The sequence below is a fragment of the Fulmarus glacialis genome, unplaced genomic scaffold, assembly GCF_000690835.1.
Source record: "Fulmarus glacialis isolate BGI_N327 unplaced genomic scaffold, ASM69083v1 scaffold415, whole genome shotgun sequence".
Lineage (NCBI taxonomy): Eukaryota > Metazoa > Chordata > Aves > Procellariiformes > Procellariidae > Fulmarus > Fulmarus glacialis.
In genome coordinates, this window is record NW_009213389.1 from 4100 (window position 1) to 20770 (window position 16671).

Sequence of the window (16671 nt, forward strand, 5' to 3'; positions counted from 1 at the left end):
CTGCCACTTCTTTTAGACTGTCCTGGAAGCAGAGCAGCTAGCTGAAGGCGGGGGGAGGGTATTGTAGAAATGAGTTCAAACTGGTAAGAAGGTTGAATTCAGTTCAAGATGGAGATTCACCTACTTAATTCTGAATTAACTTTTTTTTCTAATTCAGTTCATTTCTTTCTCCAAATTGGTTATATTTACATACTATTGACATTTATCAAAAGAAAGATGCACTGCCATCTGGTGTCAGAACTGCGTTCACATGAGCAAAGACATTTGTACAGAAAAAAATCTAATGTGGTATAACAAGTACCTTCCTAAGCTCTGAAAAAGAGACTAGACTGTTCAGAATGAACAGTGTCCACGCTGATGAGCCCTGCACAAAAAAAAAAAGAAGAAACGCGGTAGTTTCATTACTGGGAAATTGCACGCTAGATAAAGGGACTTGCATGTAAACGCGCCTGCTGCTTGTTTCTTTTGTAGGGGGAAGAGGGGGAGATGGATGCCCTGTTATCACCTTTCCAGACTATCCAGCTTTCAGCGAGATTCCTGAGAAGGAGTTCCAGAATGTCCTGACATACCTGACGAGCATCCCAAGGTTAGCACCTGTCTAGGAGAAAATACCCTTTCATCTGCTAAGTGTTTTTTCACATTCAGTCACTTACATGGTCACTTACATGGTAATACATTGGTATTTAATTAAAGAAAAGGAAAATGCAGTGTCTGTAAGTGTTAACTAGTGACAGCTGCCTAATGTCGTTGTTAGATGAATTATATAGTGCTATTTATATTTCAGCAGAAAATTACTTCCTGGTACGTATGGGTGCAGATTTCTGTGATGGACATTGTCTTCTTGTTTCTTATCTTTGCTATATCTTAGAGTGCAATGTTCTGTGTTTTAATTGAAAACATGTATAATTTTGGCAGAACATGCTAATTCCTGGATGCTACTCAACATGTTGCTCAGTGTGAGGGAATACTCTATAGTTACATACAGAGGTTTGCCCTAACCACTTGTGCTCTGTTTCCCTGGCTCAGTTGAACGTACAGTCTTGTGAAGCACTTCCAAAACTTTGACTGAGGGTGCTAAGCAGGCCCAGCAATTAATCCTGGTTCTCTTAGAGGGCGCAGTAGTATTATCAACGGGCTGCTCAATAAAAATTGTGGTTTTATTGAAAATCTGTTAGGGAATCAAATAGTGGGGCTCAAGGTCCTGATGGAGGTGAGGAAGGCAAGTAGCAGAGTAGGTTACAGACCCTAGACTTCAAGAGAACAGACTTTGGGCTTATTCAGGGAACTGGTAGGTGGGATTCAATGGAAGGCAACTCTGAAGAGTAAATCTGCTGAGGAAAGCTTGCAAGTTTTTAAGGACATCGTTCTCCAAGCACAGGAATGGTACATCCTGGAAAATGAACAGACATAACAGGAGACTGACCTGGCTGAACAGGGAGCTTGTGACTGAGCCACGGTACAAAGACAGCATACAGGAAGCGAACGCTGGGACAGGGACAGGAATATAGAAACATTGCCCGAACATGTAGGGATGATTTCAAGAAAGTCAAAGCACACCTGGAGCTGAGGGACAAGGAGCAAGGGACATAAAGGGCCCACCAGTAAAACTTCTGTTGCTTTAGCAGTACAGGAATAAACAAGGAAAATGTAGACCTGTGCTGAACGGGGTGGGTAAATTAGCAGCAGCCAACGCAGATGAGGCTGAGTCACTTGAATTCTTCGCTTCAGTCTTCTCTGAAGGCCTATGTGTTTAGAGACAGGGTTCAAGGAGGAGAATGACTAGCAACGGGTGAGGATCAAGTCAAGGATCTCTTGAGAAATCTTGGCCCAAATCTAGTCTTTGGGATAACATGAACTACATTGAGAGTGGTGAGGAGGCTGGACAATGTCATAGCGAGGCTGCTCTCCATCATCTTTGACAGATGGGCTGCTGAGTGGGTGAGAAACTGCTTGGATCATCAAGCTCAAAGAGTGGTGGTTAATGGCTCATGCTCTACCTGGAGACAGAGTTCTTCAGGGAAGCATATGTATCTGTGTTGCCTGACATCCTTGGCAAGGATCTGGAGGAGGAGATAGAGTGCACCCTCATCAGGTTTGTGCCTGAGAAACTAGTCAACCAGTCAATACACTTGAGGGAAGGACTGCCATTCAGAGGAACCTAGAGGGCAGGAGGAATGGGCTGACAGGAACCTCATGAAATTCGACAACGACAAATGCCGAGTCGTGCAATTGGGATGTACTAACCCTCTCCAAGAGTGTGGGCTGGGAACTAACTGGCTGTGGGACTGCTCTTCTGAAAAGGACCTGGGGGCCCAGGTGGGCAGCAGGCTAAACGTGAGCTGCAGGATTCCCTGACAGCAGTGAAGGCTAGCGACCCTGGGGCTGCACCAGCAGGAGCATGGCCTGGAGTGGGTGACAGCGGGGGTCCCCTGGCTGGCTCTCTTAGACCCCACCTGCAGTGTGGGCGCAGCTCTGAGCTACCATAGGGCGAGTACTCAAAAACTGGAGTGAGTCCAGCAGGGCCCCATAATGGTCGGGGCTGGAGCTGATGTGCAAGGAGAGGCTACAGGAGTGGGGTTTGCTTAGTTGGGGGAGGGAAAGCTGTGGGGGCCCAACAGCCACCACTCCCACTGATGGGGGGGGCAGTGGGGAGATGGTAATAGGCTCCTCACAGAGGTGGGCAGTGGGGAGAAAGGCGTCTGGTGTGGGAATGGGAACAGAGAGGATCTGACCTGGATATAAGGAAAAAAAAATGTTGCGGGGAGGATAATGAAGCATTGAGAGAGGCTGCCAAGAGAGGCTATGGAGTCTCTGTCCCTGGAGGTTTTCAAGACCTGGCCGTAGAAAGCCCTGAACAACCTGGTCTGAATTTGGAGTTGACCACTCTTTGAGCATGAGGTTGGACTAGAAGCCTCCTGAGATCCCTTCAAACCTGAATGATTGTATGAATCAAGAGATCTCCTTTATGTCTTTCTCAAATTGGGCTATATGGCTCTCACAAATTAAAAAGTCTTAGAAACACAGGTTGTGTAACGCTGATTAAATGTTGGTCTCAAGCTGTATTTCGCATTCTTTTCACTGACAGCATTCAGTGCAACTCAGCATGGACCATGCTCAATTCACGTTTGGAACAAATCGTGGCAAATTTCCTTCATGATTTTGTTTACTGTACATGCATGAAGAGAAACAGTGTTCTTGTGTAGAGGGCTTTGCTATTAATTATTTCGTAGGACCTACTGCCTGTGAGGGAATACTGGTTATACGCAGCACAATACTATGAGGTGCCTTCCTGGTTGTACTCGTTAACTCCTAGTTTATCAGGGAGAGGAGCTGTGAAGCTGACGGCCAGCTTCATTTTCTTTGTTTATCGCTGTCTTGGTTAAACTGTGTGGTGCTAAGCCTCCCTTGATAGTGTCTTTCTTGAATACTGTTATTACAAATAATTATGTACTAAATTCACATCTGCTCCTCCTTTTGAAAGTCCTTGGTGGTGTGCTTCATGGTGGCCCATTGAACTTCTTCACAGAGTGGGGTTTATGTGAGAAATTCCAAACAGAACAAACAGCATCTTGTGCAGGGGGGAGGACTGAGCGCATCCCAGAGCATCAGTTTGGCAGGAGTGCATTTTTACTAATTGAAAGTCTGGGAGTAGATTTTCTGGAGGTTTTCCTGTTCGTTTCCTCTAGCCTCCAACAATTATTCTATGCGTATTTAGCCAGAAGTGGCCATTCCTTAAGTCTGGCTGTTCTTGTAGGATTTTCTTGTTTCTTTAATTTCTAATTCTTTAGAAAGAGAACACTTCTGTGTAAACGAAGGAGATAGCCCAGCTGGCTAGATATGAAGAGTAAGGTATTAACTATTGTGAATATAACAATATTTCAGGTATATTTCAGGTGATAACTTTTCAATTTCAAACTTGTAAAAATAATGCCACTGTAAAGATACTGATAAAACTGGTACCTTTTTATGCCTGAGAATTGCTATAATCTCAAAGGGCTGAAGACATCCCTGACATCTTTGCTAGCGGTGTTACGAGCTTACTGTGTAAAATTTTGTTTATGAGCCATTGTGCAGGTTTATAGGAATAACAAACTGCAGAAATACCTCCTGGATGTCAGCATATATATAAAATATGTTATATTTTATAAAATACGTTTTGCTAATGATAAATTATTGACTGCCCAAAGATGGGCGGTATTGTAATTTTCCTTGATATTTCTAGTGCTGTTAAAGGTGTTGTAAAATAGGATTTTTGCTGTTAACTTAGTTCTCAAGGGCTAAAATTTCAAAGACTGTTTTGGATGCTTTGGAAACTGCTTTTGAGGGAAGTGGAGGCAGTTTGTTATTTGTTTATTTTGTAAGTTTATTAAAGAGGCCTAAGGAGTACAGATTTACGGGAAGGATAAAAATGCAGCCCACAGCTTTTATGCATGGACTGCTCTCCAGATTAGTGTCATTTAGCTTATGAAATACGCAACTCTCTCCTTTGGCTGTTCTGACTGACTGAGGGGAAATGGACTTTTTTTATGAAAAGCCCTGTAGAGCACGGGCATGTCTGGAGCCACAAGAAGTTCCTCAGAAAACTACTTGTGCTACTTGGCCCCGTACAAGATTCCTGATCACAGCAAGGGCTTGGCAGCAATAACTCAAAACTCATTGTCTGACTGCCTGCAGTCACATGTTAAGGGAAATGATATTTCATGGGAATGACAGTGAGGAGCTACTAAGAGCCTCATAAGAAAGGACCTTTCTGTGCTCTGCAGTAGGGTTCACCCAATGAAATATTTACTGGTATAGTAAATCTTAGCAGTGGCATCACGTGTTCAAGATGTGTTCCCAAGTGAAAGAAGAAGTCTTGGTAATAAGACTAGCTTAGGACTTTGTTGAAAGAGGAAAAACTGAAACCTCGTAACCTACCTTTATTATTCCCCCTAATTTTATAGGTAAACATGACCTTGCCCCCTCTTACCGCATTCTTGTTCTATACTATCTAAACACTGGGTTACGCAAGCTTTTTCTGTGTAAACTTTCTCTTATCTTTTTCTTAGTGAACTTTAATCATGAGGAGTTAAATTCTCACGGGGCACCTTGTATTTAGGAATGGAACTATTACAACTTGCGTGTTACCAACTTAGATGACCATGGAGTAGAATAGTGCAAATAGCAGAGCTATCAGCATGTGCTTAGATGTGTAAATGCCTGATACATAAGGATATTAAGAAAGGAGACAGTGGAAAGGGAATACCTCATCTCAATTTAAGATACTTGGTTAACCCTGGTGCAACTGTGTATCATTAAGCAGAGAGCTGAACCATCTTCTTAACCATGTTGTTAACGTTGCAAGGTAAATTCATGTTCTATAGACAGCTGGATAAAATACGATGTCTAATGTGTGGTTTGTAATAATCTCAAAATACTCAGTACAGGGCTGTTGACATGGTGTGTGACAACAGTCGTGTACCATGTATGTTTAAAGATCACTGCTGTATCAGGAAAATTGGTGGATTGGGTGAGTACTCTAGACAATAGAAAATTATAGCTAATCCTTTTGTAACTACTGTTTTGGTAATGTAAAGGTATAAGTGTAATACTTCAGAAACAGATTTTTCCTTTTAGCAGCTAGTAATTTTTTTATTATTATTGAAATACAAAATAAAGTTTTATTAAAAAGGTGGGGATTCTTTTACTGAGAAAGGTTTTGCCTAGGTCAAGTGGTTTTATACATGTAGTACACAAGATGAAAGAAGGAGAATCCACGGCAGTATGTAATGTATTTAAGGCAATGTTTTCTAGGAAGAGTATTTTAACTAAAAAGTTGAATTGGTACAAATACTTTACATGTAAGTATTGATCCACAGGAATTAATAGTTCTTATCGATAGAGTTGCTGAATGAAGTCATATCTGTAGATAAGTGTCTGTAAGAGGGGAGCTCTGTAAATTCAACTGGGTTTCAGGAGAGGACAGTGAGCCAAGTCTTGCATCTATTTGAGATTCTTTGAGGACATTTTGTAACATCTGTGTAGCTAGTCTGATTCTCCTTCTGCAGAAGAAGAATGTCTCTAAATACTTCACTGGGTGAGTCCTTTGGGGATTGTTGCTGAGCTGGGTAGGAAGAGGAGGTAATGCAGAACAAGGTTGTCTCACCTCTTAGCTGAGTAAAAAACTGATGACCTCCATACACAGTGTCCATCATTCTTATTGCAAAGTGGGAGAGGAACCTGTGGGACGTACCTTTTACAGGATGGAGGAAGAATATTCCATTCAGGTTTAGAATAGGCTCCTGAAATAGCTGCCTAATGTACCCTTAAGAAGTCATCTCAGGGCATTCAGTATTCTCTTCTTTTTTCCTCTGTTTTGAAAGTATTTTTTCCTCTTTCTATTTATCCTACTAAATAGACTTTTAAGATTTGTGATGTACCCTGAAGGCAAGTGTTATTCATACTTCTATCCATCACAGCTGTCACTCTAAACTTATTTTATTAAGTGTGTACACATTCTCGGAATATGAATTTACCAAATGTGGGGTGTAGCATGAGAACTTGGTCCAAAAGAAATTAATAGATAATTGCAGTGGTTAAAAAAAAAAAAAAAAAAAAAGACAGGATTTTTCAACATACAGTTTTGTTCTGGTTAATTAGCAGTTTCTACTGCAATCAGAAAACAATATGCTGTACGAGAGAACAAAAGGATATAGTTTTAATGCTTTTCTTCATTGCTCATATAGGTTCTTCTTTGAACAAAGAAAGCAAGCTAAAGTTCTTGTGGTCACAAGAGATTGGAAAATTAGTATTTTAAATATGTAACACTGAGTCTTAAATACGAAGTTCCTTGCAAGAGAAATAAAAAATAGTGTAGATTAGAAAATTTAGAACAGGTTTTGATGGCCAGTTTGAGTCCCAACACTGCTGATTAAATACAATACACAGGCCTTTTGTACTTGTATTCAGAAGGAGCCTTATACAGCCTGTCTTTGTAATCTGTCCTACTGCATGATCTTGAGCGTATCTCAGGTTAACTTGTGTTCGGCAATTTCCTGTTTTGAAATCTGTCCTTGTTGGTTTCCTGCCTGGGAGAACGTCCCCTTCTTTGAGATCCTGATGGTTGACAAATGCTTGAACACCATGTGGCCTTCTAAGAAATCCTATTGTTTGTGGTACCGTCTGGTGTTGGAAACTAAGGAGCCATCCTGTCCGAGTAACAAAACAGAACGAGATGACCTCCGAAAGTGTCAACGTCCGACAGTTTGAAAGCTCAGTTGTTAGGGTTTGCTAAGCTTCAGGTAGACTTTTCCTTGTTAACTACACCAGCTCCCCATCATTTGGGATAACACTGGGGTTACCTGGAAAACTGAAAATAAAATATCTGTGCTAAGCCTTCCAGCAGGTTCAGATCCGAGAAGACTTCACTAGTGTAGATGCAGCAAAGCGTGGCGGGGTGGATTTAGGTAGGGACCAGAAGAACATGGCACAGCACGGCATGCGTGTTGCTGGAGCTAACAAACCTCAGTGCAAGGGGCACTGGAGAGCACAGAGCTCGGGTCTGGCCAGTCTCCTCAGCATAGATCCACCACTGCTCTCTGGAAGCAGGGGCAGCCATGTGTGTCGATTCTGGCTGGGATAGAGTTAATTTTCTTCATAGTAGCTAGTATGTTTTGGATTTGTGCTGGAAACAGTGTTGGTAACACAGGGATGTTTTTGTTAATGCTGAGCAGCGCTTACACAGAGCCAAGGCCTTTTCTGCTCCTCACCTCACCCCACCATGGAGTGGGCTGGGGGTGCACAAGAAGTTGGGAGAGAACACAGCTGGGACAGCTGACCCCAACTGACCAAAGGGATATTCCATACCATATGACGTCATGCTCAGCATATAAAGCTGGGGGAAGAAGAAGGAAGGGGGGGTTGTTCGGAGTGATGGCATTTGTCTTCCCAAGCAACCATTAGTCGTGATGGAGCCCTGCTTTCCTGGGGTTGGCTGAACACCTGCCTGCCGATGGGAAGGAGTGAATGAATTCCTTGGTTTGCTTTTCTTGCGTGTGCGGCTTTTGCTTTCCCTATTAAACTGTCTTTATCTCAACCCAAGAGTTTTCTCACTTTCACTCTTCTGGAAGATCCTCTCCCCCATCCCACCGGGGGTGAGTGAGTGGCTGGGTGGTGCCTAGTTGCTGGCTGGGGTTAAACCATGACACCATGTTGAGGTAACGCTGTGTTTTGAGCTGGTAAGTCCCTCAGGGTCCAGGCTGACCTTGCGAAGAGCCCGTGTGGGAGGGTAACCACACGCATTTCCTCGTTTATCTGCAAACTAAACAAGCAGCCCACCACTTGCTAAGAGTTAACTACTTTTGTTTTATAGAGTGGTAGGGATGAACGTCACCACATATGGATAAGAAGTGCCAAAAACCAGGCGCCCTGGCAGTTTGCACTGACACACTGAGCAACAGCTTTGCAGCTTCAGTGTCTATCTCTGTCAGCTGTGTTTCATTTCCACGCTCTCCTCTTTGTGGGATTACAGTCCAGGCTGAAGATGTGGAACCTGTACCCTGCTGTTACCTTGGCAGCCCCTCAAATTCATCAGTGAGAACATCAACATCACAGGACTTCCAGCAAAATCTGTCATGCTGTGTGTGCCCTTCCTTTCTCAGAACACAGCTGCCAAACAGTTGTAAATGCCATATGTTCCTGTAAGCAGAAAGGAAATGTAAAGGCTTAGGTTTGAAGTGAGAGTGTTGCATCTTAAAGTCAAGTGGTAATCTGAAGCTTTTGTGTCAGATACATAGTTTGACAAGATTAGGTCAAAGCTCAACACGTTACTTAGAGTCTGAATTTTTACTGGGTTTGGAACAATTTACATTTGTTTCGATGTCCACCTTGTGAATGTCTTAAACTTGTTTTAAAGCTCAGCTCTGTATAGGCAAAGCCTTTCTTATCTTTAAATCCCACTTACACCTTCAGGGCTTAGAGGATTTGAATAGTATGCATGACACACACTGTCCAGTGTTAAATTTAATCTGCTAAGGAGACAAAGTAAATTAAGCACTGTAAAATTGTGAAAGTTGATTACTAAAATGCTGGACCTCACGCAGGAGCTTTCATTAGTCCAGTCTTAAGTTCAGAGTATTTAACACCCTGTTTAAATATAAACTGACCTTTCTAAAACACAGCATTCCAGATAAGGCTGTACCAATACTTCGTGCAGTGGCATTAATGGTTGTTGAAGTGTACTGGAAATATGTATAATTCCAATATCATAGTTCTGAATAAGTGTAAAAATGCTTTTATGGAATCTGACTTACAGTTCTAAAGCGAGGATCGCGTAGGCTTTCTGATGCTCATATTTACTTAACCAACGTGGAGCCTTTTGCCTTTGTTGACGTATTTATCCTTAATTGTTGCTCAAGGATATTGTGGCCTACTTCAGCCATCTGTAGTTAAGTCTAAATGAGTCCTGCAAGTTGTTGTCTTTCTTCAGCAGGTCCTTCCAAAAGCAGCTCTGCATGACCTGAAAAAATTACACTGGATTTTTCCATTTAGAAAATTAAAACTCTTCCTTAAAGAAACTTACTTCAGTTAATTTCACACACTAAAAGAGGATCTGTTAAGCAATAACTTTGTCTTTTAATGATTATTTCTGTACCTGCAGAAACGCATCAAAGCTGTTCTGATTTTAGTCTGTGAGGTTCCTTGGTGGGGTAAAGCTTTCTAAGTTACCATAAAAAAAGGCTGATGGGTACCACAGAAAGGAAATCAGTGCATATAGTACGAGCATATGTCCAGGTCCAGGCAGATAATGATGCCTGGACACTTTAGTTCTCATTTTTAACACTAGCTACATTCCTTCAGCTTCTCCCAACAGCATAAGCTTTCTGGAGCAGAAAGAATGTCAGCATATATGATGGAACATAGCCAGCATTACTGTACTCTAGTCAGTCATGTCTGCTTGTTTATTTTAAAGAGGAATTGGCTTGAAAGTGGGAGAGAGACTGTTTTGAGGACCTGGAGTAGCATGGGAGATAAAGCAGAGCTATAGGGACCAGTCAAGTAAGACACTGACACCCGTGTCTCTGAAGCTGAGTGGGGAGGGAAAAAAGAAATGTGACTGTGTATGCTATATAAATCAGTGTAAATACTTAAAAATAAATCAGGTGTGTACCAATGCTGCTTATCTGGCTGAGGAACACAAGCTGTGCTTGAGACGAAAGTGCCTCAGGTAAACGGGTTTGGATTCATATCACACAATTTCAAGGGACCTGCTGCTGTGCAGGATAAAGACCTTTGGTTTCCTTTGAGACCAAGGCTTGAGAGCAGCTCTACTGGTCGTCACTGAGTAGTCACTCGCCTCATCAACAGTACGTCTCTGATAGTAGCCCATCTTCCTTGTGGGTTCTTGCTTTACAGGTAGATGCAGTAAACTGTTCGTATCACAGTCCTGCGGTGACTGAGGGATTTTCAGATCAGGGATAGAGCTGCATGTAACCACGCGTGGCTTTCGGGGCTACAATCATTGTGAAGTTTAGATGAGACTTCCAAAGTTTTGAATTATTATCAGCCCCTTAGACAAAGCTCTTTGAAGTTGCTTTCATTATTTTGTCTCCTGTTTATCTGGCTTTTAAGATCTCCTGTCATTGACATAACCTCGTGTGTAATTATCTTGCCTATGCTTACAAAGTTTCAAAAAGCATTTTCATGGTATTGCTCTTGCAGGCTGTATGATTCTGTTCCTCTCTTCTGCCTCATGAGCAAATTATAACCACTTGCCTATCATGGTTTTTATTTATGCCACCTCACAACCCAACATTCATCTAAATTCTTCTTTGCCCGCTTGCTGTGAGATCCTAAAATACAATTTTGTGTATCTGATGATTCCCCAATCCTGAGAAAATTGAAATACAGTATGCCCTCAGACGTAGCTGGGGTGTGAAGTAATAACAGGTGAGACCAAAAGTAAGCATGATAGGAAAGAGAGGAGATAAGGTTTTCATCAGTGGTATACTGGGTAAGATTTAGAGAGAGTTAACTGGAATGTAGAGAAGGAAGAAAAAAAGAAAAGGGTGTAGTGGAGGAAGGGAGAGAAACACATCAAATTTCTTATCTGAACCTTGTCTAATGATGAAACTTCAACAGGTTCAGCTCCAACACAAAGGCTCAGATTTTCTTCATTTCCCATGCAGCTTCATCTGTTTCTCTGAAGGGAAGACAGTAACTATCAAAACCAAAGTAAAGAGAAAGTCCAAATGCTGTGTGTTGAATGTGCGTTTAAAAATCCATCTATTCACAGAATTCCAGTGTAGAATGAAGAAGATGGTAGAGTAGTATGCACGTCGTTGTATTCATAGTGATTTAGTTGGGGTTGTTTTTGGGGGGAGCAGTTTTTATTTTCAAAATCAGATTTTAAACATAAGAATCAATGAGAAATGGTGCCTCCTTGCTTACAGGTTATGCTCCTGCTGTGGGGTGTCACAGCATCAGCTGTGTTGGGTAAAATGCAGCTGTTACTGCCAGGAGCTTTATATATAATTTTTACTTGGCATTCAGTGATTTTGGACAGACCACTAGAGGCTGCACTTGTATAGCAGCACTTCTGACTGTCTCATTTTAAATTTCTTTTGCTGGAATTCCTTCTCTTTCCTGTATTTCTTCATGAACAATGGTCAGCCTTAGTTCGAGTTGGGTAGGTTTTTCCTTCTGCAGTTAAAGTTTATTAAGCTGACTATGAGAGGGCCCAATATGACAAATTCTAGCTCAATAGCCTTTTGCTGAAGCACAGTGTAGGCACTCACTAGTTAAACACAGTAAGGACTAGATGGCAAGTTTTGTTCCTGATTCCAGAGATTTGGATATGGAGAGATAGGCGCAGTGCAGTGACTTCCACACCCCCAAGCACCGGTTTTAAATTCAGCACCTCGGGAAGCTTGAGGTGAGCCTGTTCCTTGGGTCTGTCCTCAGTGGACGGTTTTCCAAGGAGATCAGAAGCAATGGACATGTCCTCCCAAATGCGCTTCCTGCACTCATTAGCTGACTTCTTCAGTGTTTTCAGCTGAAGAGATATATAGTTACAAAAATTAAAGACAAAACTATATTACTAATTCTATCTGAGTAGGGAGGTGATCGTGCCCCTGTCCTCGGCCCTGGTGAGGCCGCACCTCGAATACTGTGTTCAGTTTTGGGCCCCTCACTACAAGAAGGACATTGAGGTGCTGGAGCGTGTCCAGAGAAGGGCAACGAAGCTGGTGAAGGGCCTAGAGCACAAGTCTTATGAGGAGCGGCTGAGGGAACTGGGGCTGTTCAGCCTGGAGAAGAGGAGGCTGAGGGGAGACCTCATCACGCTCTACAACTGCCTGAAAGGAGGTTGTAGCAAGGTGGGGGTTGGTCTCTTCTCCCAAGTAACAAGCGATAGGACGAGAGGAAATGGCCTCAAGTTGCGCCAAGGGAGGTTTAGACTGGACATTAGGAAAATCTTCCTTACTGAAAGAGTGGTCAGACCTTGGAACAGGCTGCCCAGGGAAGTGGTTGAGTCACCATTCCTGGAAGTATTTAAAAGATGTGTAGATGAGGCGCTTAGGGACATGGTTTAGTGGGCATGGTGGTGTTGGGTTAACGGTTGGACTTGATGATCTTAGAGGTCTTTTCCAACCTTAATGATTCTATGATTCTATGAAATTATGCAAAGTTGTTAATCATTGTGTTCCCATTTTTGTCCCATATGCAGTGCCATGTGCCAGAAATGGAGTGCGCTCATAATTTCTGTTTTTTTTCTCATAAATGTTGCTGGAATAAGAACTGATACCTGATAGACCAGTTACACACCTCAACTGAAAGTGATTCTTGCGGGAATCCAAACTGAGCTGTCAGGCCTGCAGTTTGAACTGAAGCCGAAATGTCATGCCAGTTTGCTTTAGGGGCTCAGGAGATCTGCTAGGTAGCCAAAGAGCTTCATCTGGGTGTTTGTAAATATTATGTTCATAAATGTTACCCTTGTTAGGAACAATTCTGTTCTCAGATGTGTGCAATATTCTTTGACCTCAGTTAGTCATACATCTGTGGCAGAATTTGGCACCAAACTGCTATTTTCTGTCCAACCAATTAAATGTCATGATAGGATCATGCAACTGTATGTACAACCATCTTTTGGGAATACGTTTTCATTCTATTTATTTTCTTGGCAGATTGTTTCTTTGCCATTGATATCTCAATACCAATGCAAACTTCAAATTTTCTGTCATAAAAATAGAAAATAAAATTTCAAAGTTTGCTAATTTAGGGCAAGTGTAGTTAGTGGGAATGTATTACTGTCCAGCGTCCAGAACACTTCCAACTTGTCTTAGGTGTGTAATCACTTCATGATTTGTACATTTACATTGCAAATTTGGAATATTATTTGTAACATTGGTGTTATAAAGGATTAAGACATTTTTTATTTTACAGGCTATTCTTCATTTGAATGCTTTTAAGTACTAGTTTAAGTGCAGGTTTCTAGAAAACACATAAGTAAGCTCTGAAATAGCAGCAGCATTACAAAGCAGTATTCAGCTTGGATACTGTGTTAAAACCTACAGGCTCACTTAGCAATTGAAACTAGAATGTTCATTGTCCAGTGTAGAGCTCAAATAATGTCTGGTTTATAGGTTTTTTTCAGTTCCTGCTATTTCTAAATTGATTTGATCAGGCACCTTCTACAGTGAGGCTGGGTATTATGGGCTATAAAAGCCTGTGATACCTGAAGCTTTTGAACTGGAGCTTTGTAGAGTGTGATACATCCTCTTATTTCCATCATTTACTCAAGAAAGCACAAGACCGCTTTCTTCTCCTTAGAGACTGTGGTTTCCAACATTGAGAAGTCCTTAATCTTAGTCTCACTTTGGATAGTGAGAAAGAAGCTGTCCTAAGATCAGAATACTTAATGACCAATCAAGTACGAAAATATTTTAAAATTAATAAGTAGAACACCTTTTAAAGTGAGGGTTGTAATGCCAAATATGATAATTATTTTGTTTCTTTTTTAAAATACCCAGCTGGTGGATTTGTTTTGGAATTAAGTGGATAAATTGGCCAGTTTTGAAACAAAGTAGGCTTTATGATAATGAGCAATAAAGAATTGTAAGAAAATGAAACTGATTACTGTTTAGTGCTTGGGTACTAGATTTGGTTAATGTTGTAGTTTAACTTTTTTTCCTTTGTCAAATTAATAAACCATTAAATTCTTCTGCTCTAGGAAAAACTGCATCCTCTAGGACTTACCTAGTGATCAAATAGAAGAACTCTTGGTTATCCTACATAAGGGACACAAAGAGGGGAGATGTGGGGCAAGACTAGGCCAGGTGAATTGTTCCTGCCCTTTTCCTTGCTGGGAAACCAGCATAAAACTGGTAATGTGAAATGTCATCATAGGGCTTAGCTGAACTATATTCTTTCATAGTTGCTGTACTGGAGCTTTCTATCTTGATTTGTTAATACCGTTAATACCATGTTCTTCACCATATTATCTGGCTGTCTTCTAGAGCATATAAAGGCCACTAGGAGATGGCTCTTACTTGCTTTCATTCATTGCCAGGGCATTAGTGGTTTCATTTTTTTAATGTATGAAGCACTTATGATTAAGAAAGAGTTCTTGTTTCCCCTTCACTCCCCAAGAAGTCATTCCTAGCAGCAGCAGGAGGGATGGAGAAGTGGTCTTGGAAGTGGCTCAGGTTCAGTCAGTTGAAATGCCTCTGAAAATGTAGGATGCAAAGTTTCTCTTGGGAAACAATAACCTCGCTAGTTAGTGTCTGGTTTCCAATAGCCTGTTCCTAAGCAAAGTAACAGAGAGTGCTGTTCCTGATGACCCTAGCTTGTTTGCTGATGACTGAATATAGGATGACTTCTGACTTCAAAGAGTGGTAGCTGGAAGCATTTTTATCACTGGGAGCACGATAGGAATGCTTGGTGTTCAAAGTGTTTGTTACCCCTGTGCTCAGGCTACTGGACTGTCTCCTTGTAGATGCTGAACCTGTTTGAGCTCCAGCTTGTCTTTTTCTGCACTGGATACAATTCTACCTTTGAGATTCAATTTTTTTTAATTTTTTTTTTTTTTAAAGAGCTGGTCCACACAACCCTTGTGGCATGCCCAAGCATAAACCTAACTGCTGTACAGACAGGATGGATAATGCCATTCCTAAGATGATCTGTCACTATGTCTTGTATGTTTGCCCTTTCATGGTACAGTAGTATGGCCAATGATGGGTGGATGGGCCAATACCACAGTCCTTCCTGCATAGGCCTACGTGTTGCATGCCAAAAAAGATAAGGATTTTTAAGCAGCCTGAGACCCTGCATCTCTTCAAGCAGTGTGTGCATATCACTGATGCACATTGATGGTCAGTGATGAGCTACAGACGGTGAGTAAGCTTTAAGAACGGGTGGTACCAGGGATCTAAAGACAGCTTCAGTTGCTTGTAATGCAGATTGCTGCAGACATTACCTTGGTGCTCTGCTCAATGCAGTAATTCTTCACTGAATATTACTGAAGTCCTACTAGCAAAATAGCTGTTCAGCCATTGAGAGCGAGAATTTCTAGTCAGTTTGTATGTAGAGGCAGAGGTAGTCAAGGTAGGGAACAATCCTAAGTGTAATGTAAGCCAACTGTTTAATAATAAGGCTTTAAGACTGAAATTCACTTTTATTAAACTGGAATAATTTAACCTAAAATGCTGCACAGAATTTCAAACATCCAAAAGCTTGGTATTATTGAGTCGCTGCGATGAACCTGAAGATTTGCTTTTTTTTTGTTTGTAATAGAGAGCAATGTATGCAAACAGTTTTCATACAGCAGTGTAGAAGCAATTTGTGTAGCAGTTGTCACCACCCATACCTTGGAGAAATGCGAGGATCTTTCAGATGATGACTATGTAATTGCTTCCACACACCCCAGAGGGAAGTTTCTTTCTGCAGTCCTATGTACTGTAAGCTTTCCCACCCTTTCTCCCAAGTGCATGAGCTCATAAGTCTTGCAAACAAGACAAAGAGGGAGATGTCCCCATAATCTAAAGCTGAGGAGTCGCTAAGTGGAAAATTCAGCTCCTGCTCTCCAGTCTACATGGAGAACTCAGTGCTTGTTGGGCAGGTACTTCAACCTTACTCTCTCACCATCTCCAAATAGTGTTAACAGTGGCTCCCCAAGACGGAGGGAGAGGACTGAGCCGAAAGTCTACCCGCTGCTGCATTTTTTCCCATTATCTGTCCTCTGTGACCCCTTCCCCTGCTTTCTACCTTTCTGACCTGGCCTTTGTGAGTTTGCCGGACGTATTTCCTGCAGAGCAGGGATGGTTTCTCTGCCTTTCTAAAAATGTTCTGTTCTTTGTGCTGGTGAATAAACAGAAGAACAGAGCTTATCTCATGATGTTGGGGGTTTTTTTTGTGTTAGGAGGGAAACAAAGGAAGGAAATACTAACTTTGAATTACAAGCTTATATAAATTATGTTTCAGAAAGTACACCGGATACAAGTTAATGCATTAAAGAAAACAGAGGTTGTAAGGGAAATGTCAAGAATCCTTAGTAGGCAGGTGCTTCTGCTAAGGTTGTCTGCTGTTTCTCACCGTCAGGGTTGGTTTCCAGTCATTTACAACTCTGCCAAATTTTCTTTCTATTCGTGAGGTCTCACCTGAGTTTTTGGTTTAAAGTTCAGCCAGAATAGATGCGTT

At 41.7% G+C, this 16671-nt stretch overlaps 1 protein-coding gene across 1 annotated transcript in view; it reads left to right on the forward strand.

Moving 5' to 3' along the window:
* Positions 1 to 446: 446 nt before the first annotated feature.
* The window catches only part of MCF2L (MCF.2 cell line derived transforming sequence-like), a gene marked incomplete at its 5' end in the record, with an annotated part of 62474 nt that continues 46249 nt past the window's right edge, over positions 447 to 16671 (forward strand). Inside the window, one exon of the mRNA XM_009578160.1 lies at positions 447 to 586. Coding sequence (XP_009576455.1) covers positions 447 to 586 — 140 coding nt within the window. The remainder of the gene's footprint in view (positions 587 to 16671) is intronic.